Source organism: Heloderma suspectum, chromosome 8 (genome assembly GCF_057233095.1).
Source record: "Heloderma suspectum isolate Gila_16-S chromosome 8, 16-S_ref, whole genome shotgun sequence".
Taxonomy (NCBI): domain Eukaryota; kingdom Metazoa; phylum Chordata; class Lepidosauria; order Squamata; family Helodermatidae; genus Heloderma; species Heloderma suspectum.
The window spans coordinates 10515806-10539535 of NC_139465.1; the positions used below are offsets into that span (position 1 = coordinate 10515806).

At 45.0% G+C, this 23730-nt stretch overlaps 1 protein-coding gene across 1 annotated transcript in view; it reads right to left on the reverse strand.

Annotated features, from left to right (window-relative positions):
• The window catches only part of LPCAT2 (lysophosphatidylcholine acyltransferase 2), a 61816-nt gene extending 54040 nt beyond the window's left edge, over nt 1–7776 (reverse strand). Inside the window, exon 1 of the mRNA XM_084812867.1 lies at nt 7603–7776. Within this exon, the coding sequence (XP_084668993.1) occupies nt 7603–7764 (162 nt within the window). The 5' untranslated portion in view covers nt 7765–7776. The remainder of the gene's footprint in view (nt 1–7602) is intronic.
• Nucleotides 7777–23730: the final 15954 nt, after the last annotated feature.

Sequence of the window (23730 nt, forward strand, 5' to 3'; positions counted from 1 at the left end):
GCCCAGCCCTGCCCCCGAGTCTGCCGATATCTCTCTCTTGTGCATGGGTGGTGCTGTTTTGACTACGTAAGCAACGTCACTCACCACCTGAAAACTAAAAATGCCCTTTTCCACTGAAGACAGCCCCTGTGCAGACCTGGCTGAAACAAACTTGTTGTTGTTGTTCAGTTGTTTAGTCGTGCCCGACTCTTTGTGACCCCATGGACCATAGCATGCCAGGCCTTCCTGTCCTCCGTTCTCTCCCGGAGTGTGCTCAAGTCCATATTCAACGCATCGGTGATGCTATCTAGCCGTCTCATCCTCGGCCGTCCCCTTCTCCTTTTGCCTTCAATCTTTCCCAGCATCAGAGTGTTTCCCAGGGAGTTTTCCCTTCACATTAGGTGGCCAAAATATTTGAGCTTCAGCTTCAGTATCTGTCCTTCCAATGAGCACTCAGGGTTGATTTCCTTTAGGATGGACTGATTTGACCTCTTTGCAGTCCAGGGGACTCGTAAGAGTCTTCTCCAGCACCACAGTTCGAAAGCATCAATTCTTCGGGGCTCAGCCTTCCTTACAGGCCAGCTGTCACAGCCATATGTTGCTAATGGGAAAACCATACATTTGATTATATGAACCTTTGTCGGCAAGGTGATGTCTCTGCTTCTTACTATGCTGTCTAGGTTTGCCATAGCTTTCCTCCCAAGGAGCAAGCGTCTTTTAATTTCATGGCTACAGTCATTGTCTGCGGTGATCTTGGAGCCCAAGAAAATGAAATCTGTCACTGCTTCCATTTCTTCCCCTTCTACATGCCAGGAAGTGATAGGGCCAGATGCCATGATCTTCGTTTTTTTAATGTTGAGTTTCAAACCAGCTTTTGCACTCTCCTCTTTCACCCTCAACAGGAGGCTGTTTAGATCCTCTTCACTTTCTGCCATTAGGGTGGTATCGTCTGCGTATCTGAGGTTGTTGATAATTCTCCCAGCAATCTTAATTCCGACCTGTGATTCATCTAACCTGGTGTTTCTCATGATGTACTCTGCATATAAATTAAATAAGCAGGGCGACAATATGCAGCCTTGTCATACTCCTTTCCCAATTTTGAACCACTCGGTTGTTCCATGTCCAGTTCTTACTGTTCCTTCTTGACTCTCATACAGGTTACTCAGGAGACAGGAAAGGTGGTCTGGTACTCCCATCTCTTTCAGAATTTGCCACAGTTTGTTGTGATCCACACAATCAAAGGCCTTAGCATAGTCAATGAAGCAGAAAGAGACGTCTTCCTGGAATTCTCTTGCTTTCTCCATGATCCAGCGAATGTTGGTGATTTGATCTCTAGTTCTTCTGCCTCTTCGAAACCCAGCTTGTACTTCCGGTAGTTCTCGGTTCACATACTGCTGAAGCCTAGCTTGTAGGATTTTGAGCATCACCTTGCTGGCATGTGAAATGAGTGCAATTGTGCGGTAGTTTGAACACTCTTTGGCATTGCCCTTCTTTGGAATTGGAATGTAAACTGACCTTTTCCAGTCTTGTGGCCACTGCTGAGTGTTCCAAATTTGTTGGCATATTGAGTGCAGCACTTTAACAGCATAATCTTGTAGGATTTTAAATAGCTCAGCTGGAATACTGTCATCTCCGCTAGCTTTGTTGTTACTAATGCTTCCTAAGGCCCACTTGACTTCACTCTCGAGGATGTCCGGCTCCAGTTCAGTGACCGTACTATCAAGGCTATCAAGGACATTAAGATCTTTCCTGTATAGTTCTTCTGTGTATTCTTTCCACCTCTTCTTAATCTCATCTGCTTCGGTTAGGTCCCTGCCTTCTTTGTCCTTTATCGTGCCCGTCTTTGCACAAAATGTTCCCTTGAGATCTCCAATGTTCTTGAAGAGATCTCCAGTCTTTCCCATTCTGTTGTTTTCCTCATTTTCTTTGAATTGTTCATTTAAGAAGGCCTTCTTGTCTCTCCTTGCTATTCTCTGGAACTCTGCATTCATTTGGGTATATCTTCCCCTTTCTCCCTTGCTTTTCGCTTCCCTTCTTTCCTCAGCTACTTGTAAAGCCTCATCAGACAGCCACTTGGCTTTCTTGCATTTCTTTTTCTTTGGGATGGATTTCGTTGCTGCCTCCTGAACAATGTTACGGACCTCCATCCATAGTTCCTCAGGCACTCTGTCTATCAGGTCTAATCCCTGAAATCTATTCCTCACCTCCACTGTATATTCATAAGGGATATGATTTAGGTCATACCTGAATGGTTTAGTGGTTTTCCCGACGTTCTTCAATTTAAGCTGAAATTTTGCAAGAAGAAGCTCATGATCTGAGCCACAGTCAGCTCCCAATCTTGTTTTTACTGACTGTATAGAGCTTCTCCATCTTTGGCTGCAAAGGACATAATCAATCTGATTTCGATATTGACCATCTGGTGATGTCCATGTGTACAGTTGCCTCTTGTGCTGTTGGAAAAGAGTGTTTACTATGATCAGTGTGTTCTCTTGGCAAAACTCTAGTAGCCTTTGTCCTGCTTCGTTCTGTACACCAAGGCCATGCTTGCCTGTTATCCCGGTTATTTTTTGACTTCCTACTTTAGCATTCCAATCCCCTATGATGAAGAGGACATCTTTGTTTGGTGTTAGTTCTAGAAGGTGTTGTATGTCTTCATAGAACCAATCAACCTCAGCTTCTTCAGCGCCAGTGGTTGGGGCATAGACTTGAATTACTGTGATGTTGAATGGTTTGCCTTGGATTCGTACTGAGATCATTTTATCATTTCTGAGATTGTACCCCAGTACTGCTTTTCCCACCCTTTTGTTGACTATGAGTGCTACTCCATTTCTTCTAAAGGATTCCTGCCCACAGTAGTAGATATAATGGTCACCTGAATTAAATTCGCCCATGCCTGTCCATTTTAGTTCGCTGATTCCCAAGATGTCGATGTTCAATCTTGCCATCTCATGTTTGACCACCTCCAGCTTACCTTGATTCATTGATCTTACATTCCAGGTTCCTAAACAATATTGTTCTTTACAGCATCTGACTTTCTTTTCACCACCAGACACATCCACATCTGAGTGTCCTTTCGGCTTTGGCCCAGCCGCTTCACTCTTTCTGGCGCTACTTGGAAATTCCCTCTGCTCTTCCCCAGTAGTATATTGGACACCTTCCGACCTGAGGGGCTCATCTTCCGGCGTCATATCTTTTAGCCTTGTGATACGTTCCATGGGGCTACAGCTCTGCAAAAAGCAGTCTCCACTTTCCTAGTCTTGGTCTGACAACTGTACATAGTCCTCCTCCCACCCACAAATGGAGGTGGCCCCAATCTTTGCAGGAAGGGGGGCAAGAAAGTGACCAGGAAAGGAAGGGTTTATCCTAGCCTTGAAATTGCAAGGTGGAAGGAAAGCATTACCCCACTTAACAAAATGGAAGGTGAGCCTGGAAGGGAACCACCTTCCAAGAAATGTTTGGCCACAAGAAGCAAACCAGCAGGTTTCATACCCTTCTCCCTTCCCTCCCTAGTTCTGTCACCTCTCTCTGCATGGCCAGTGTCCCCAATTAAATGAGGGCTGAAATCCTGTTACCAGGGAGGAAGTCCCAGTGAAGTCAATGGAGCTTACTTCCAAGTAGACATGCACAGGACTGCACTGTACAGCTGTGACCTGTTGAGACACGTTAAAGACCACAGTGAAAGGCTACCCACTGGCAACCACAGATGGTCTTGATTGACCTGTTTTCTTTCTAGGATTAAAAGACACACACACCCGCCCCCCAAAAGCAGGGTGTGTTTCTTGGAAGTGAAGTCTACAAATCCACAGAGACTTAGCAACGTAAGAACGGCCTTGGAAAGTCAGTGAGGACTCATGGTGGCAAAAACTGGAATGCTTCATTGGCACGGCCAGGGATTGGTATATCAAGATAACAGCCCCAAGGATGTCCTCTCTGCCTTGTTGATGTAAACCAGTGGTGAGTTGTTTTTCTCCCAAGCATTTTATCTTCAGAGAAACCATTCCATGTCAAGTTATCAGCCAAGGAATCCCCCTGCAAACTGCAGAGGGAACATGTCCCTGGGGCACATTCTAGGCTACAGACTCATTTCATGTATGGTGCTGTGAATGAACACAGAGGGCACCTTAAACTCCTCTGCAATTCCAAACTGCAGGGGGAACCCCAGTTGCTCTTGTAACTCCAGCCCTACTACCTCTTTCTGTTGCAGTTTGAAAGCCACCGGTGTAAACCCAGCCGCCTGTGCTGGCCCCTGCTAGGTTTTTCTGGCACTATTTATTTCATTTCTATACCGCCCCATAGCCAAAGGTATTTATTATACTGAGGTTCCGCTTTTCTTTCAAGGAGCCCAAGGCAGTTTACAAGAAGTACAACAATAATTTCCCATCCTTGCTTTGCAATGTGTCATATGATAACTGGTTTTGGCAGTCACTTATTTCAGATTCAGGCAAACTAGGAAAATCCACGCAAAGTCAGACAATCTAGCTCAGTGGCAGGAGCTCTCCAGAGTTTCGAACAGGAGTCTTTCCAAATTCTATCTGGAGATGCTAGAGATTGAACTGAAGACCTCCTGCATACAAAGCAAGTACTTGACCGCTGAACCACAATGCCTCCCCAGAGTTTGCTGTTCTGGAAGTAACACTTCCCCATAGTTCTTTATCCATCTGACAAAGTACACTCCGGTCCACAAGACTTTATATGCCAGGCCAAAAATAATTCATCTTGAAGATGCCACAAGACTCTTGCTGGAACAAACTAACATGGCTAACCTGCCAGAATATTTTCTGTAGTTAGTTTATACTAAACGCACACCTTTAAATAAAAGAAAGAGGAGAAAATGCAACACCCAAATCCTGGAAACTTTTACTGAAAAACTGGCACTGGACAGAAATGAGCAGAACAACTTTGAACCAAACTCTTACCACTATAGACTTGAAATAGGAAGCAGGAAATCCTGTTCTATGGAGATTAGAAACTCTCAGTACCAGAGATCAGCATAATGCAAGAGGCACTATCTAAATCTTACAATTAGAACTAAAACCAAAGCCCATTGCAAGACAGGAATCGACCCACCACTTGCATCAAGAATGGGGAATAAAGCTACTGTCAATTTAAACAGTCTGTACAACTGGGAGGGGGAGATTGCTTTGTATTATTATTATCATCACCATCATCACTGCAATATTAAAGTAGCAAAATCCTGCCTGGAATATAACCGTTTGTAAAAAGGGAAATTTAAAACATGTTTGCATTTGCAGAAAGAGAAATCTGAAGCAGGTTTGCAATTCAGAACACTGGTAGTAATGCTGCATGGAGACCTTTGTTTAAATCTGACTTCTCAGCTATAAAGAGGAGCCTATTTAATGGTGGTTTCATGAGAGCAGAAACCAGCAGAAATGGGGTTTTTTGCACCTAGAAGAGTAGCTACAGTTTCCTGCCAGACTTGTCACACTTAAGCCCAACAGGTGCAACCTCCCCAGTCATGCTACACTCAACAAGTTGTGGCAACGAGGCTAGCATAGATGGAGATAATAGAGTTAGGGCCATCAATAGCTATTAGCCATGATTGAGAAATAGAACCTCCATGTTCCAAGGCAGTATACCTTTGAATACCAGAAACTGGGGAAATAATATGGCAGACGGTTATCTGGCCATTTGGACTGTGGCTCAGTGCAGACCACATGCTTTGCATGCAGAAGGTCACTGGCTTGATCTCCGGTATCTCCAGGTAGGGCTAGGAAAGAATCCTGCTTAAAGCCCTGGACAGCCACTGCCAGCCAGTAACAACAGTACTTGGTTAGCTGGACCCATGGTCTGACTCGGTATAAGGCATCAGGTTCCTATCACATAAGCAGGGTCTCATCTCAGTTGTAGAGTGCATGATTTCCACACAGAAAACACAATCCCTGGCATCTCCAATTTAAAGGGTTCTTGACTGGGATAGCAGGAAGCCAAGTCCTGTGAGGCACAGTTGAAAAAGGCTGGGTATGCTTAGCTTGGAGAAGAGAACATTAAGAGGAGACGTGATGCCTTCAAATATCTGAAGTTCTGTGACACAGAACAGACTTCCCACCTGTTGTGCAATTATTTAAAGAAGAATCCTTCCATTAATAACAGTAGAAGTAATAGCAGTAATTAGGATAAGTATTAGTTCTCATGAGAAGAAGCAATTAGGAGAGCCAATTGAGAAAGATTAAGAAATTATCTCAAAATCACTGAACTTCTTCGCCTGGCTAGCAATGGTTGTATTATCCCCATTTCACAGGGAGAGGAACTAAAGGGAGAACAAGCGACTCCCAACCTGAGTGGAATTCCAAATGTATTTGCTTCCTAAACTTCTAGACCGCCCACTGACCAGAGTTCTCTGGGCTGTCTGCAGGCAAACTAAAAGCATAAAATACAAAACAATACGCAAATGATCAAAACAGCATATCATAAACAAAGGGTAAAAATCCAGAAGCACGTAAAACCAAAGGAAAAGCAAAATAACCCCAGCCAGCAGTGAGTTTATACCTAAGAGTCCTCAACAGATTATTGGCCAGTTGTCTGTGGACCACACCCTATATAAATTCTGCCCACTTCTGCAGCAGAAGATAGTGTTGTGCTCACACAAACACATGAAACTGCTTGGTATTTTAAGAATGTGTTTTAACCTTAACCATTTTAACAACTAATTTTAACTGATAATTATTGTATTTTTCTGTACGTTTATGTAAATTTTGTTACTGGTTTTGTGCTGCTATTATCTAAGCCCAATGCAAAAAATGTGATTCATTCAATAAACGCAGCAGCGGAATAAAAATGTGCAGATCGAAAAGCACTTAAATGCTTGGCAGAATAAAAGGGTCAAAAAAGCCAGTAACATCAGCGCCAGTTGAGCCTCCCAAGGGGAGAGTATTCCCTTCATGAGGCGCCACCACCAAAAAGGCCCTCTCTCCTATTCACTCCCCTTGCCTATTAATTTATTTATTTGACTTATATCCCGCTTTTCTACCAAACAGTGGCACTCAAGGTGGCTATTTGCCAACCGGCTACTCATTAGCCAGTATTACTCTTAATTCCAGCCTTACTCCTCCTCCCCACAAGGGCCCCAACATCCACGCAAAGGGGAGCGGGGTGGAAAAGGTTGCTATCGAGGTCCTACAGAAGGCTAGCGCCTGTTACGATGACCAGGTCTTCCATGACTCTGCAGGAAGTTGAACGGGGAGCGCCAGGCAGGTGGGGCTCAGAGGAATTCTAGCAGAATGAATTCCTCTCCCGCTTATGTAAGGAGGAGGCCGGGCTCTTTCGAGCTGGGTTTGTATTATTATTATTATCCTCCTCCTCCTCCTTAGGCAGGCACCAGAAAAGCCGCATGTACGGGATTTCAGCTCTGCCATCTTCAGCTCAGCTTAAAAAAAAAAAAAAAAAAAAGCATTATCAGCAGCATCACGACCATATGCAGCTTTAAAGAACGCAGTCGAGATTTACCCAACGCACCTCGGTGCCATGGCTGGATCGCCTTTTGCAAAGCGCCCCTTGTCATCCTCCCCAGCCGGCTCACCGGCGGACCTGTCGCTCGCCCCAGATGCCCCCGCAAAGCCTCCCCCCGGCCCGGGTTTGTTTACAGCGGCTGTCCATCGCCTGTACCCTGGATTTGTCTTTTGCGTCCAGGTGCGTCTCTTGCACGAAGGGGTTGACCACCAAAGGCGAGGCGAGCGACTGCTGCCTCGGCAGCGGGAAGAGTCCCGGGTGTTGTTGCGTCGACATGCCGCCGGCTGCGGATCCGGCCGCTCCCGCGCCCAGACTCATCGCTGCAAAGTCAATAAAGGGAACCGGGAGATGCTGCAAAGGCCCTCGCTCCTCCCTGCCTCCCAGGCGCCTGCGCGTCATCCCTCGACGGTGGGGAGGGGGTGAGAGGAGAGGGGGGGTTGCCAACTTTTTCTCCGGTCCCTGCTCCTTTGCCTTTAACGGCAGCTTCCTCTGGCGGCTTTGGCAGGCGATCCTGATCTTAGATCAAAAGGAGCAAAGAGCGTGGCTCCGTAATGATAAAGACTAACACATTTATTCTGGCATGAATTGGCAATCCTGGAGGGGAAGGGCCAGGACGACTGTCAGTTACTGCGGGAGGAGGGATGGAGGAGGAGGAAGGACGAGGACAGGTTTCTGAGCGTTCCCTGCTCTTCTGCCCTTAATAGCAGATTCTGCGGCAGATTTTAGCAGGTGGTCATGATGTGAGATCGGTTGGCAATCTTGAAGCGGGAGTGCTTGGACTCCAGGTTATTGGGAGGAGGGTCAGAGGAGGGGAATTGGCAATGTTTTGAGCAGCCCTGGCTCCTCTGCCTTTAAAGCAGCTTGCTCTGCAGACTTTAGCAGGTGACCACAATGTTAGATCAGCTGGCAACCTGGACGGGGAGCCTTAGGACCACACCAAATTATTGTGCCAGGAGAGATGGAGGAAGAAGATTGCCAACTTTTCAGCGGCCCTTGCTCCTTTGCAAGCTTCCTTTGCATACTTTTTTTTTTTTAATGTATTTCTATGCTACCTTTCTGAAGCCAACCTAGGCAGCTTACAGGGGTTTTAGAAAATACCCCCCCCCATAATTCAATAAAGCATAGTAAAAGATTAAAAAACACCATTAAAAAGCCATAACCATAGCAACACTTTTAAAAGCCAAGCTACAAAGATGTGTCTTTAGCAGACTTTAGCGGGTGATCATTACTTCAGATCAGTTGGCAATCCTGGAAGGGGACTGCTAAGTTACTGTGGGGTAGAGGAATGGAGGAAGAGGAAGGGGATTGCCAACTTTAGAGCAGTCCCTCCTCCTCTGTCTTTAACAGCAGTTTCTTCTGCAGACTCCAGCAGGTGACAATAATTTTAATGCTAGCCCTAGCTTCCTTTTGCTGAGTTCCGTGCACCCAGAACTTGTTAAATGCCAGGTCTGCTCCTTTGTCTTTAACAGCAACTTCATCTGCAGAGTTTATCAGTGGCTGGCTACCAAGAACTGTTCTTTTAGATCAGTTGGAAATCTTGGGGGAAGATTGTTAGGAACCCAGGTTATTTGGGAGGGGGAGCTAGAGATGAAGAAATTGCTCCCTGCTTGATCTTGAGGAGGAAATAATAACACAAATTTGTAAGGTCTGAATCCTGCCTGTAGTCTTGCACTCTGCACATGTTTGGAAGTGCTCGGAATTATAAAATGCTGTGCTAGATATACTGATTCAGCAGGACTCTTATATTTCCAATGGCAGTCAGCCAAATGCATCTAAAAAAGGGAAGTGCATTAACTGGATGTGAAAAAGAAAAAAAGGAAAAGGGGGGGGGGGAACAGCCAGAAAAGAAATTGGACACAAAGCATACATTACTTTAGAGGCATAGCTAGCAGCTATGTCTCTCCCACCACACTCACATACACACACCCCAGGGTAATCCCAGGGGCCCTGATCTTGACTGAGATCCAAGCTTGTGGGGTAGGGGAACCTAAACACTTTTCCCTCTGTTGTGCTCCAGATTAGCCTCCTGCACCCACACTTTATATTGCCAAATAGTGATCCATTAAAGCAAGTGGAATAGGACTGGAAAAACTTGAGTTCGAATCATCACTCAGCCATGAAGTTCAGTGGGCCAGGTACTCCTGCTCTACCTGACCCACCTCACAGGGTTATGCGGGGAGAGATATGCACACTACCAAGATGTCCTTGGAGGAAGATATAGAAGAGCCTTCCCCAACCTGTTACCCTCCCCATATTTTGGACTACAATTCCCAGCATTCTTGCCCATTGTCCATGCTCACTGGAGCTGATGGGACTTGAAACCTAAAAGATCTGGTGGGCACTAGGTTGGGAAAGGCTGATATAGATAAATAAAATAAACACCTCCCACACTGGCTTTTTCTTTTTTTTTTTGTCCCCAGCCTCTGGTATTCAAAGATATGGCAGCTGTACACATGGAGGTTCAATTTAGCTATCATTTGACTATCACTAGTCTTTGACAGTTTTCCCACAAATCCCCTCCTCCCACAGATTTGTCCAAGGAGCCCCTTTTAAAGCAGATGGGCAGCCATCACCAAATCTTGGGACAGTGAATTCCACAGGTCAATTCCATGTTGGATGAAATAATGCTTCCGGTGCTACTTTCAGAGCTTCCTGTCCAATCAGTGTCACTGATTGACAGAAGGGAGGGGAAAAAAAGATGTCTATCGATTGTTTCTCTGAACCATAATTCCTAGAAACTGTGACTATACCTATCCCTGCCATTTTTTTTCTAAATTGAAATGCTCCATAAACTTTAACCTTTTCCCACAAGAAACATATGTCTTGATCATATTTGTGAGCCTTTTCTGCAGCTTTTCTAGCCCTCTAATATCCAGCCCTATGATTCTGAGAGGTGGCGTGGCCAGACCTAGATTAGTATGAGGGCAATACAGGCAGGTTTATTGTCAGTCCCTCGATGTGATAGTTTTGTCTATGTGATAAGGCACTTTTTTTTCTGAACCATAACAACAACATAGCTCCTGTATGTATATACAAGAAATTGGAGGCTTGTTAGGGCACAATGCTCTGCATGCTTAGACAGGAAAATGTCCTACAACTCCCAGCATGCCCCAGCCACTTTTTTTCCTGCCTAAACATGCATAGGATTGCACACTTAGCAATTTGTGGGTGGTCTTAACAACAGAGCACCCCAAAGAACCTCCCAAGTACCACTGGTTTACATCTTAAGGTACATGGTTGAAACTTGTGCCACATTGTGTAAAAATAATATGCCTTCTTGGTTGCTTCATAAAATCGGACACAATTTTAGGCAGCTTCTGTCCCTAGTCAGAGCTTGTTTTCTCATATAAGGTCCTTTGGTTCAAAGGGTACGTGACTGGAACCCATCCCATTTTGTAAGGAAATGGTTCTGGATCAACGAAGTTGGTGGCTCTGATGTTGGTGGGACTGAGAATCCATTCCGGAGTTCTGGCTGGTTCTGACTGAAACCCCGAATGGATTCAGAGCCCCACCAACATCAGAGCCATCACGATATATGGATATATCACGATATATCGATATATCGATATATCCATACATCACGATATATGGATCAGCATTTTGTATTCCAACCATTACAAAAACCATCATAGTATAAATAAAACTAAATAGGATTAGGGTTAGAAACACATTATCAACATTTTTTAAAAATAAACAAAACAAAACTGTGTATAGCAGGCGCAGCCTTCCCCGACTTGGTGCCCTCCAGATGTTTTGGACCGTGTGATATATCACCCTTCCCTCTCCTATTGTATCATCACCATTCCTCATAAATATTTTTACAACACCAAGTACAAATTCTAGTTCCAGAATTTCAGTACTTCTATACTTTCTCAACCTCTTCCCTTAGGTAATTCCTTCGAGCGAGTGTGTGTGGAAAGAATATATTAACTATCACCTCAGCAGCCACTACTGTTTTGTTTTTCTCCTTAAAAAAAGAAAGAAAAAGTAAACTTTTTATAAGCCTTTACACCACCATCCTCCTCATGAGGAGAGAACCTTCCAGTTGTGTGTGTGAGAGAGAGGGGTGGGGGTGGGGGTATAAATGCACAGGCTATAGCTTATTTCTTTCATAGTTTCCTCTAACCCTTTTTCTGGCAACAAACAAGACTGAGAATGGTGTGGTTTGAAAGGACAAATCAAAAATGAAACTTTATTTACAAGGCGTAAGATGTTTCAATGCAGTTTGAGTTTTTTGTGGTAAAATTCTTGTTTCATGTTTTTATTCATTCCTTACCTATTCTACCCCTTCTAATAATAAAGCTTTAAAGTAATAAATAGACCTCCCTCCACCTCCCAGGGGTGGGAGTGGGAACCACCCCCAAAGCTAGAGCCCAGTGCCCTAATCCTACCCCTCAGAAAGCCAGTCCCTATCTAGCTCTCCCAAAGCAAACAAAGATGCTGTTATTTCTCCTCTCCCAACTGAAAAATGGAATAGCCAGTTAGGAGATCCCATTTAAAATCTGAACATTTTCTCCCCCCTACTCCCTACTTACCACAGCCTTTAGGGGAAAGAATATGTTAGAAATACATCAATCATGCAAACAAACAAACAAACTTTCAAACATGCAATTAAACAACAAAACAAAATACCGTTTCATCACAGACCACAACTCCCAACTTATCTGACCATTGGCCATGCTGGCTGGGGCTGATGGGAACTGAAGTCCAAAACATCTGGATGGTATGGCACCAGATTGCAGGAAGCTGGTGAATAGCATCTATGGAATCCAGAGAACTGAAATCACTCTTAGAATAATAGACCTGGAAGGTATATTGAAGGCTACCTAGTCCAGTTTATTGCCCAATGCAGGTTCTACAATATGGCTTTCCCTCACATTTATATGCTAGGGAAAGTGGAAGGCAAAAGGAAGAGGGGCCGACCAAGGGCAAGATGGATGGATATTCTGGAGGTGACGGACTCGACTTTGGGGGAGCTGGGGGTGGCGACGGCCGACAGGAAGCTCTGGCATGGGCTGGTCCATGAAGTCACGAAGAGTCGGAAGCGACTGAATGAATAAACAACAACAACAACACATTTATAAGAGTAAACTACAAAGGCTGAGACTGCTGAATTCCTATGTGTGCTTACTTGGACCACAGCTCAGTAGTAGAGCATCTGCTTTGCATACAGAAGGTCTGAGGTTCAATCCCTGGCTTCTCCAGGTAGAGCGAGGAAAGAATCCTGCCTGAAATTAGATCTGTGCACAAATGGCCTCTTGAAATTCTCCACCTTATTTCTAGGCAGTGGCACCACCAGTGTGGTGTAGTGGCTACAGCGTTGGACTGGAAGCCAGGAGATCTGGGTTCTAGTCTCCACTCAGCCATGGAAGCTCACTGGGTGACTTTGGGCCAGTCACAGACTCTCAGCCCAACCTACCTCACAGTGTTGTTGTTGTGAGGATAAAATAGAGAGGAGGAGGATAATGTAAGCCGCCTTGGGTTCCTTGCAAGAGGGAAAAAGGCGGGATATAAATGCAATAAATAAATAAATAAATAGGCAGAGAAATTTGGGAGACAATTTCACTGAGGGTGTTCGGGTTTTCCATGTTGCAACAGCACCAACTGTGTTAGCAGGGTGGCCCCCATTTTGCATCCCTCACAATGCAGACTGGGGGGGGGCGTGTCTAGCTCCAGGGATGAGGTGGAGTTAGTGCTCTGCCAAAATCTGTCCTCCAATTTCCTGAAGATGTTCCTCCCCCATGAAAGGGTTGTCCATTGTTCTGCTTCGTTCTCAGGATATTTTATCATTTCTTTTTGTGGTGTTTTTGAGCATACTGAATCACAACTAGACTTGCAGGCTGCCTACACTTTCTGATATGAGAAAGCCCTAGGAGAGGAATTGCCTCATGTTGACTTTCACTGGGCTTTAACTGAAGTGTACGAAGCTGAGGAGGCTACAGGCTGCCAGAGGGATGATTGTACAATGAAAAACAGGACAATTGTGCTCACTCCTTGGCCACTTCCTAAGTAAGGTAAGCCCAAGAAACCCAAACCCAACTCATGAGAATTTTCCAAAATTTCTTCACCATTGCTTTCAAAAAGAAATTCAATTTCTTTTCTACCAAACTTAATGAGAATGGTTTAAAAAAGTATGGGAGAAATTTTCGGCATAATGCTACTACCTGAAACTCTACTGCCAGACAGTTAGTGAGAGCCAGTGTAGTGTAGTGGTGAGAGTGACGGACTGGGAGCCGGGAGATCCGGGTTCTAGTCCCCACTTGGCCATGGAAGCTCACTGGGTGACTTTGGGCCAGTCACAGACTCTCAGCCCAACCTACCTCACAGGGTTGTTGTTGTGAGGATACAACGGTGAGGAGGAGGATAATGTAAGCCGCCTTGAGTTCCTTGCGAGAGGAAGAAAGGCGGGGTATAAATGCAATAAATAAATAAATAAATAAATAAATAGTGTCAGCATACTGAAAGACCAATGGTCTGCCTCAATATAATAAGCAAGCTCCCTATGAATAAGCTTCATTTAATATAGTTGGGCTTTTGCTGTCCCCTGCCTAATATCAAAGTGCTGCATCCAGCATCAACACCACCAATGACACTGTAGATGTAGTCCCTTCCTCCATAATATTAAATCTTGAGGTCATCCAATAAAGCAGCTGATGCAAATGGGTGGGGATATTCAGAAAAGATAAAAAGAAAGTACTTTGTCACACTGCATAGTTCAGCTACAGAATTTGGTGCCACAAGATATGATGATGGCCACTAACTTCGACTGTCAAGTATTTGAAAAGAATAGCTTAATTGGAATTACTGGGAAGGCTATTGGGAAATTGATTTGGTTGTTGTTGTTTTTTAAATGAAATGCAAAGTAAAGAGCAACTAAAAAAGCTTGATGTTATATAATTAAGAATCTGGAGATGTAAGTAAGTAATTGTGTTAAAGGACAGACACACAAAGACCTAAGCAGGTTCACAATGAATTCCTGAGAAATGTATGGAAACTGATTAGATGGCATCAGAAGAAGAATAAGTGTTGGGTTGCATAGCCCTGTCAATTGGCTTGAAGTGCTATTTTAGTAATGAAGAGGTGTGAAACTGTATTACTCACTATCAAATGTGTATTCAAATGGTGGTATTCAGTGTTAGTCCTGGTTAGGGCAGACCCACTGAAATGAATGGGACTTAGTTTTGTCATGACTAACATATGGAGGGCATCAGGTTGGAGAAAGCAGCTCTGTAGAATTCATTATCACCCCCAAGATTTAATCCATGTTCCCACATCACTATTCTAGAAAAGCAGTGCTCCTGATTGTTCAGAGACGGCCTTCCACATGGGCACAGTTGCATGTGTAGTGTGAGTGGGGGGGTGATCTTGAATTGAACGCATGGAGATGTGGTGTATGAAATTCCACTCTGCCTTCTTCACGTATTCAACTGGACTGGACATCTGAAAGCAGTTTTGCATTAAATGAAATAAGGCTGGCTGGCTGGTTTACCAGAGGCCTTCCACTAGTAATCCCTCACCCATTGGTACCTTTGCTGTGGGAATGGATATTACAGGATATTAACTCAAAGAATCTCACAATGGTACACTTTTGTGGAAACCAAAGGGATATACCTGCTTGAACCTGGTTGTGGAAGATCAGTGACTGAGCAATCCAAAAGGACCCTAACACAGAATCTTCCCCTCAAACCAGTGGATACACACTTTGAATCAACCAGTTCCTAGTCATTTTGTTTTGGCAGGAAATTGGTGCATAGACCATGGCTACACTAGTTCAAAATCTACATCTATCTTAGATGGATTTTGTCACAGAGAAAAAATGACCTGCCTTTGATCACTTTCATGGTTGCCATGATGAGACAATCTCTCTGAGACAATCTCTGTCTGCTATGACATTTGCATCCCTGCCTTTTGCTGTGATAGGCTGTGTAAAGATTTACGTAGCCTATCACAGCAAATGGCAGGGATGCAAATGGTGTCCGCTATGCCAGACGCCATTTGCGTCCGAAGACGGGCAGGGCGGCAGTGGATGGATCCGGCCAGTGGCTTCGTGGACTTGCCGTGGAGCAGAGCTGGCCAAGCAGGATTCCAGGGGGAGGCAATCTGCAAACCCCTCTGGTGGACTCGAAGGTGAGTTCCATATACCCCTACTCCCCATCTTTCAGGGATGAAGTCATGGATTTGGAGGAGGTATCAGATCTGGAGAGGGAACTGGTTTCAGAGTCAGCCCCTAATGTTCCTCTTAACCTGGAACCTCCAGTACAAGAGGGGGCTGTTTGGCCATCACCTCTCTGGCCTGAGGTGGTCATCTCATCTCATCTTATCTTCCTCTGACTCTCAGGACTCCAACACAGAGGATCCAGTGGGACCATGATCTTCCCTGCTCCGTTGGACTCAGTGGCTGTAAGAGAGATTGCCTCTCACCGAAGGCAGAGCTAGACAGACAGTTTGAATTGCAGCTCTGTTTAATGCTCAGTCTGGAATTCCTGGTGCTGAAGCAATGTTTGAGCGTTGCCCTTGTTACATCTCCAGCCTGAGCTCTACACAGAGCTATCCAGGGTGCTATCTGGACCCCTGCCTTTCTTTGCAAGGATTTAAAGTTTCCAATGCAGCAAGCATGGACACAATTACATTGTGTATACTGTAGCCCGTACAAAAAGCTACATTTGTGGACTCAAATCTGCACACACAGGGCTTTTCCCCCCATCTTCCATGCTTGGTTCCTCCATGCTCTGGCCTATTCTTCCCAGCCTAGCTGTTTGCACCCCCCCTTCCTTTGCTATACCTTCCTTTGTGTTTGCCAGCCAGAGGAAACAAAAAGCGAGCAAGTGATGGCTGCCCTTATGTACCTTATGACACAGACCCAGGGCCGGCCCTGGCATGAGGCAAGGGGAGCCTTTCGACTCAGGTGGCAGAATGGGAGGGCGGTAGGGCGAGTGCCACTGCAACCAGCTGCCTCCTGCAACCACATCACTGCTGACACTGGCCAGCCATTGTTGCCCCCAGGCAGCCAGCTTGCCCCCCCCCCAAGTGAGGAGTGTCTGCTGGCTGTGGAACAGCTGCTGCTTACAAGTGTTGCTGATACTTTGCCACAGCAGCAAAAACGCCTTGAAGTGTATCACTTTACTCTATTTGCAACCATAGTAAAGTGGCTGGCAGAGCTCAGTGCTTCTACAAAACTCTGAGGCCATCTTGCAGGACTGGCACTGGGGGTAGGCATTGTTGGGCACCTGTCAAGGCCCTTTCCCTTGTGGGGGGCCTACAGCCAACCCCTGGTACTTCCTGGCCCTGCTGCTCTTCATCTTTGCCATCATTGCCTGTTCGTCTAACCAGAGTGAGGCAATAGAGCAGCACCCTTTGCTTGCCTTGTGCTCTTTCCTTCAGGTGGTTCCACAGCTCAAGACCAGAGGGAGAAGGCAAATGGATGGGCAGCAGGAACAGAAGGAAGGTGGTGGAGGTGGGCCACTAAAGGTATCTTGCCCAAGGCTAGATAAATATTTGATCTAGCCTTGGCTCTAAATCTTTGAGCCAGCACTGCCATCTTTCCTGGATACCCTGTGGTGCCTCGCTCTGAGGAAGGACTCTATGCCATAATGTAGGAAACTTCCTCAGAGCAAAGCATTGTGGGGCAAGTTGGCTGCACTCTCATGACTAGGGGGAAGTAGAGGAGGAACAAGAGAGCGGCACTCCTGCAGCTGCGCCATGGGGCAAGTAGGGAGGAGGAAAAGGACTGAGCGGCAGCCAGGGACCCGTCTTCTAGCTACATGCTACCTCCAATACCTGAGGTGGTAAGCCTATGTACACCAGTTGCTGGGGAACATGGGCGAGAGGGTGCTGTTGCATTCATGTCCTGCTTCTGGTTTCCTGGTCAACCGTTGGTTGGCCACTGTGTGAACAGAATGCTGGACTGGATGGACCCTTGGTCTGATCTAGCAGGGCTCTTCTTATGTTCTTCCCTCCCCATTCCTTTTCCTTTGTGTGACATGCCTTTTTTAGTCTGTTAGCCTGCAGGCAGGGATTGGCTTGTTCTATTGCATTTATGTAAGTTTCTCCAGGAGACTTTTTGGCTGAGGAGTGGGATAAACATACTTTTAACAAACAAACTTGGGCTGGGTACATTGGACGTTCTTTGGGGTGCCGCATCCTTTCAATTCCCACAAGTTCTTTAATAAGGTTCACCTTTCTTGCATATGTATACAGAAGCCCATTTCTTCTAATGGTTGGAAAATATGATGCTGTGCAAGCAAAACCAGTATCGGTTATATATTTGCCTCTTTCTCTGCCACACTGCATTTTGACCTGATACTTTAACTGAGCTTGTCAACCACAACCTTAAGATATTTCCTATTAATTACTCATAACCAGTTCCGCCCCCGTGTATGTGTGACTTGTACCAGTTTATGTGATAGGCCTAAGTCCTGTGACCTATGCCCCACACACAGTATGATGGCATGAGTAAAAGAAGAAGAACCTCAAAACCTTAAAAGGAGGAAATCTTGAAGCAGTTTATTTTCAGCCAAAAAGAGCGAAGAGCAAAGCTAAAAAAGAAAAAGAAAAAAGCTTGATCAGAAAACCTAGAAAGATAATATCTTCATATGGACTATTTCCCCCTTCTTCCCCCTTGTCAGCAAAGAAACTAACAACAATGATAATAACATTTAAATTGAACCATCCAAACCAGCTGCTGGAGCAACTGAACATGAAAAGCACCAATCCCTATTTAGTGATGGAATTCCAGTATTTCTGGTGAGGCTCAACCTGTTTCCACCCCTCACTCTCTTGCAAATTATCTATTGTTAGGGTCGAGGAAAAAGTCCCTTCCCTTTTGTAATGTCATCAATATAATCATTACCCATCATTGCGTTTTATTGTTCAGCTCCAGGGCATTAAAATGCTGCAGTGAAACAAGCAGTTAGCCCAAAGCATCACCAAAGTAGCAAAGATTATTTTATTTAAAAACAAAACAGAACAGAACAATCGTAGCTTCCCCAGCATTGCTGTTGTCCTATAACAAGCAAAGTAGCTTCTCATAACACTTCTATCTTTTCTACCAAGAAGGAACTCACATTTCCAAAGAACAGTCCAGTGTTGGGGGGATAGGGCTTGGGAGACCTAACTTCAAATCCCTTCTCTGTCCCAAAGTTCACCCGGTGACCTTGTGTCAGCTGCTATCTCTCAGCCTAACTCACCTCACAGGGTTCTGTGAGGATAAAACAGAAGGGCTTTTTCTAGGGTAGATAGGATAAAAATGCAAATAAATGTAATCCTTGTCCCCATCATTGCTTCATTGAAATGAGAAAGCAGTTGCTGAATAATGACCTGTAATGCGGGTCAAACATGGGTCAAATAACAACATGCAAAGATATGAATGTAGCCTGGATAAGTCTGTTTAGATATCAATATCCCATCCCATAGAGAACCTGGAGCTTAGTCTTGGGATATATGTCTGGTGAGTGTGCACAAGGCCTGGCCTTTGTGCAACTTCCCCATGTAAGGCCAACTAACCCTGACATCCCCATCTAGTGTTGATAATGAAGTAGTGCAGTTATAGTCAGCCAGGAGATAAAGGGATGGGTAGAGAGATCTGTGTTGAGCAATCTGTCACACTCCAGTGTGACCAAGAATGCAAACAGATTTAACATGGGAGAGCCATGTACAACTGTGTGTGTGTGTCTGGGGCGGGGGGCCTCTGGGGCAGGGGTAGGTACTATATTGTCCCTATATATTTTGTCCCATGGGCCAAATTCCAGCTGGAGAAAGGGTAATTTTTTAATTAGAAAAAGTAAACTCTGCTTTGCCCTTGATCTAATTGTTGTTGCTGTTAATGAAATATTTCTTGACAGCCTTTTAGGGCAGAATCTGAATCTGAATCATGCATCACCCTCCCATTGGTGGTGCTTCTATTATTCAGTTGAAAACAAAACGAAAACAACGTGTAGTTTAATCGGTTTTCCATGTCCACTCAAGCTCCAAAATGCCAGGATGTTGGAGCTGTTGAGAGCCGTTCCCTTAACAGATGCATTATTTCGGCAATATAGATATATAATACGGTATCCTATGCTGTGGTTTATTCCAGCTTAACCACTGCCTTGGAGCTGGATGGCTGTAGGTGGGAGAGTTGTGGACCTAAGTCCCTGATTTCTCTGTTCACTTGAATCCCCCCCCCCAGTGTAATTGTGGGTGGAAGAAGCTGGGCTGGCATCATCTGTGTCCTTGTCTCCCTACCTGCTTGCATTGTGTTTCTGAGAACCTGAAGAGGGCTGTTAAACAGATCTAATCCAACAACTGTCATGACTCTCCAGAGGAACCTGGAGCTGCCCAGGACAGTCCTGGATGTCCAGGACAGATGGCATCACATCTGCCTCCTCAAGAAATGGAGAGCTCAGCTTTGGAGGAGGAGGGGGATGCTGAGCTCCCAAGAATGCTAGGGCCTAAAGATAAAGGCTGGGATGGTGGCCAGGAGAAGGAATGACTGAGGAAGACTCCTCAGGAGGAAGGGGCTTCTTGTGAGCAAGGCCCTCCTCAGGAGTAAGACTTCTGCTAGTAGGCCTGTAATGACCTGCAGCTGAGCCTTGGGTGGGGCTCTGAAAGTACAGTCTTTAAGAGCCTCACTCATAGGGTTATTCTAAATGATACTTTTATTGTGTGCTCCCAGCAGAAGCCGGGTCTCGGGTAGCTGGCTCAGGTCAACTCAGCCTTCCATCCTTCCGAGGTTGGTAAAATGAGTACCCAGCTTGCTGGGAAAAGGTAGTCATGATGACTGGGGAAGGCAATGGCAAACCACCCCGCTATAGTCTGCCATGAAAACGCCAGCAAAAGCTGCAATCCTCTAAGGGTCAGTAATTACCCGGTGCTTGCACAGGAGGAACCTTTCCCTTTTCCTGCCATTCCTCACTTATGTTAGGCTTGTTTATGAGTGCTTGAGATGACATTGTCATCCTCCAGTTTTCATGCTATGTTTCCTAACTACTTTTGCAGGGGTTTTCAGGGGGTGTAGGGATGCTTTGGGGGGGGGGGGCATCTTGAAACAAAGTGAAATTTGCCACCAGTGTAATTGTGTCATTGTTCCACTATAGCACAGCACCACCTAGAGGTTATGGAGTGGAAAGTACAGGAAGGCAGGAAAGGTGGTAGCGGGAATGTTGTGTAGAGCTCTGATCTTAATCCTGCAAACAATCTGGGAGTAGATGCAGTTGGTTAAAAAGCCTCATCTTATAGAAAAGCTCTTAGGCAGGGAGAATTGCTGGAACAACATCTATGCACCAGCTTTGAGCCTTGGCTGCATGCTCCCTGATTGTCTAGCCCTTGCTTCTCTGGACCCTTTGTGTTGGACATTGGGCTGCTTTGTGATGCTGTTTTTGTATTTCCCTTGCCAGGATTCCCTTGCAGGGTTCTTCACCTGCACCCAGCTGGCCTAGATCTTGGACTGCCTTGTAAGCCTGCACTTGCAACATACCCACCTGAAGCAGGAGATCAATATGCACCCAATCAGGAGAGTGAATAAAGCCAAAACCATACATAGAATGCAAGGCCAAACAGAGCTGCATTCCACTGTAAGAAGGCAGCATGGGGTAGGGGGCTGGATCACCACAATGTTCCTACACATGGTGGCTGCTATATCTCCATAGTCCTTAACTATGGATGGGAAAGGAAGAAGATCAATCCTGAAAAGCTACCCATTTGGACAACCTGGCTGGTAAGAACTAACCATCAAGTTTTTAGTTCTTGAATGGGAGGAGAGAGTGATCCAGATAGGAGGCCTGGCAGATGGCTATTTTGACAAAGAACCAAAAACAGAGGTTGACCAGAAAGGCAAAAGTGCAGTCTTTTATCTGGCCTGCAGATGGCACTGTTTGTTCATTTTACTGGATTGGGCCAGCTGGCTTTTTACTAACTATAGACTTTAGAAAGAACTATTATCTATCCCAGTTTCTGGATATATCCATAAGGCAGCTTCATCAAAAGGGAAACACAGGGGAAATATATTCACTCTCAGAAATTGTGTAATTCTCTTCCTGAAACAGATAATTCTACAGATAAGTGTCAGGGTAATGTCACATGGAGGTCTTACACTTACAGTACCATAATTCTTTCCATTTTACAGATGAGTCATTTGAGGCACAAGAGAAAGAAGTTGGCTCAAGGCAGTCCACTAAGCTGCCAACAGAGTTGGCAGCTGAATTCATAGATGTGGGGTGTGGGGTTAAATAGAGCTGTGCTCTCAAAATTCTCCAGCCTATTTGTGGGCAGACGAATTGATACAATTTCACTGAATTTCTCCTAGGGGAGGAGAATTTCTCCAAACAGTTTCTCACAGACAGGGCTCACTACTGGCAGGGGTTGTAGCACAGCTTCTTTCTTTTTTCTTCAGGGTTTTTGGTTTATTGCACTTCTTCTGTAGGTGGCAACAGCATCAATTTTGTTGAGGCTTCCACTCTTCTGAGGCAGAATTTTGAATTTCTCTTGGTAGTATTTTTTTAGCTTACCTTATCACTGCAAGGTGGCCAAGGGTGTTGTGTGTTCGCTCGCTCTCTCTCTCTCACACACACACACACACCTTCCCCTACCCCTACCCCTGCCTTCCCATTGCTCTGCAGCCTCCCAGGCCACCTGCATGTTCTGAAGTGAAAAAGCCTCATGGGAGGAATTGCATCATGACGTCTTCCTCATGATGGCTTCAACTGAAGTGTGGGAAGCCGAGGAGGCTACTGGCTGCCACAGAAATTATTGTGCCATGACATACAGAACAACTGCACACACTCCTCAGCCACCTCACAAGTAAGATAAGCACAACAACCCCAAATCCAAGCCATGAGAATTTCTCCAAAATTTCTCCTCCTTTGAATTCCTTTTTGAAAGCAATGTCGTCTCTATCAAAAGTGAATGAAAATGGTAAAAAAAAAAAAGCGTGGGAGAAATTTTTGGCACAGCACTAGTTTTAAATGTTCTCTGAAAACGTAATTGCTCAGGCAAATTTTGCTTGGCTAATAACTGATCATAATGCTGTTACTCTGTTTTACAGTCTCTGTTTGTTGTTTCTTTCTTCTTTATCTTACCTGTGCACAAGGAAATATATTGTTCTTGGGGAAATCTGTTTCCTTCCACCTACTGTGAAGATGGTAGCTAAGTTCGGAGGTAACAGAAAGCCCAAAGGAGGTGGCAGATGACGTCAGTCTCTTTGCTATTTAAAAAAAGCTGGCAGTGTTAGTCCTGGCTCCACTACACTACCAGGAGGTGGGTCTGAGGGAGCCACGTGGTTTCGGGCAGCACCTTAGGCTCTGCCCTGCAGCCCCTTTCTCTGCATACTTTGCCCCTTCAGACAAATGATGTGTGACAGGCGCTCTTTGCTACAGTTGCGTATTCAGAAATGGTCGGAATCCCCCCTGCACACACATCTACGTACGCACACACCAACCCATGGGATGTTGGAGAAATCCACAACAGAATTGAATGAGGTCTGATTTCTATGACTCCAACCCATGGATTCAGCAGCAGACTGGCTTTTCCTGGGTCACACGGATTCTGCGGACTTGCAGACCATTTTTTTTAAACTTTCTGGAATTTTACTCAAATTTAGTCATAGAAAAATATATAAAATAAATTTTAAAAACACTGGCCAAACATACAGATATTCCCCATAGGCTAAAGCATGAAAATGCACATTTTGGGGAGGATTTCTGCAGTTTGGGGAGGATTTGCACAGCTTAGGGGGATTTGCACATTTTCAGTGTGAATTTGTGCAAATGTGAATTTTCACACATTTGGGAAATTGGGAAAAATCCAATTCCACCAATGAGCAGATGACAGAATGAAAGGCACCTGACAATCCATGAAATGTGGGTGGAACAGATTTTACAAAATCTGTACATCCCTAACACAGACACACCAACAAATCCAATTTCATCATTCACTATTTGAATTTCAAATTCAAACTTGACAAGTTGAATATGGGATGTTACCTCAACAGTTGAAATCTGAGTGCTTTAAAAATGTTGGTACATCTTGCTTTCAATTCTGGACAGTCCCACAATATTTATTTACTTAGCAAAAGATCTATCCCACACCTTCACGGGCTGAAACTTCTCATAGTGGCTCACAACTGAATAACAAGAGCAATTGTTGAAAACGTGAATCAAGTCAACATAAAACAATAGCACCACCAATAATAATAGTAATAATAAAAAAATTCCTAACACAACTGGCATGCAACAGGTTTGGGATTTAAGGAGGGGACCCACATGTCAGAGCAACAAGGGGCAAATAATTTTGGCAGCAGAGTGTGAGATG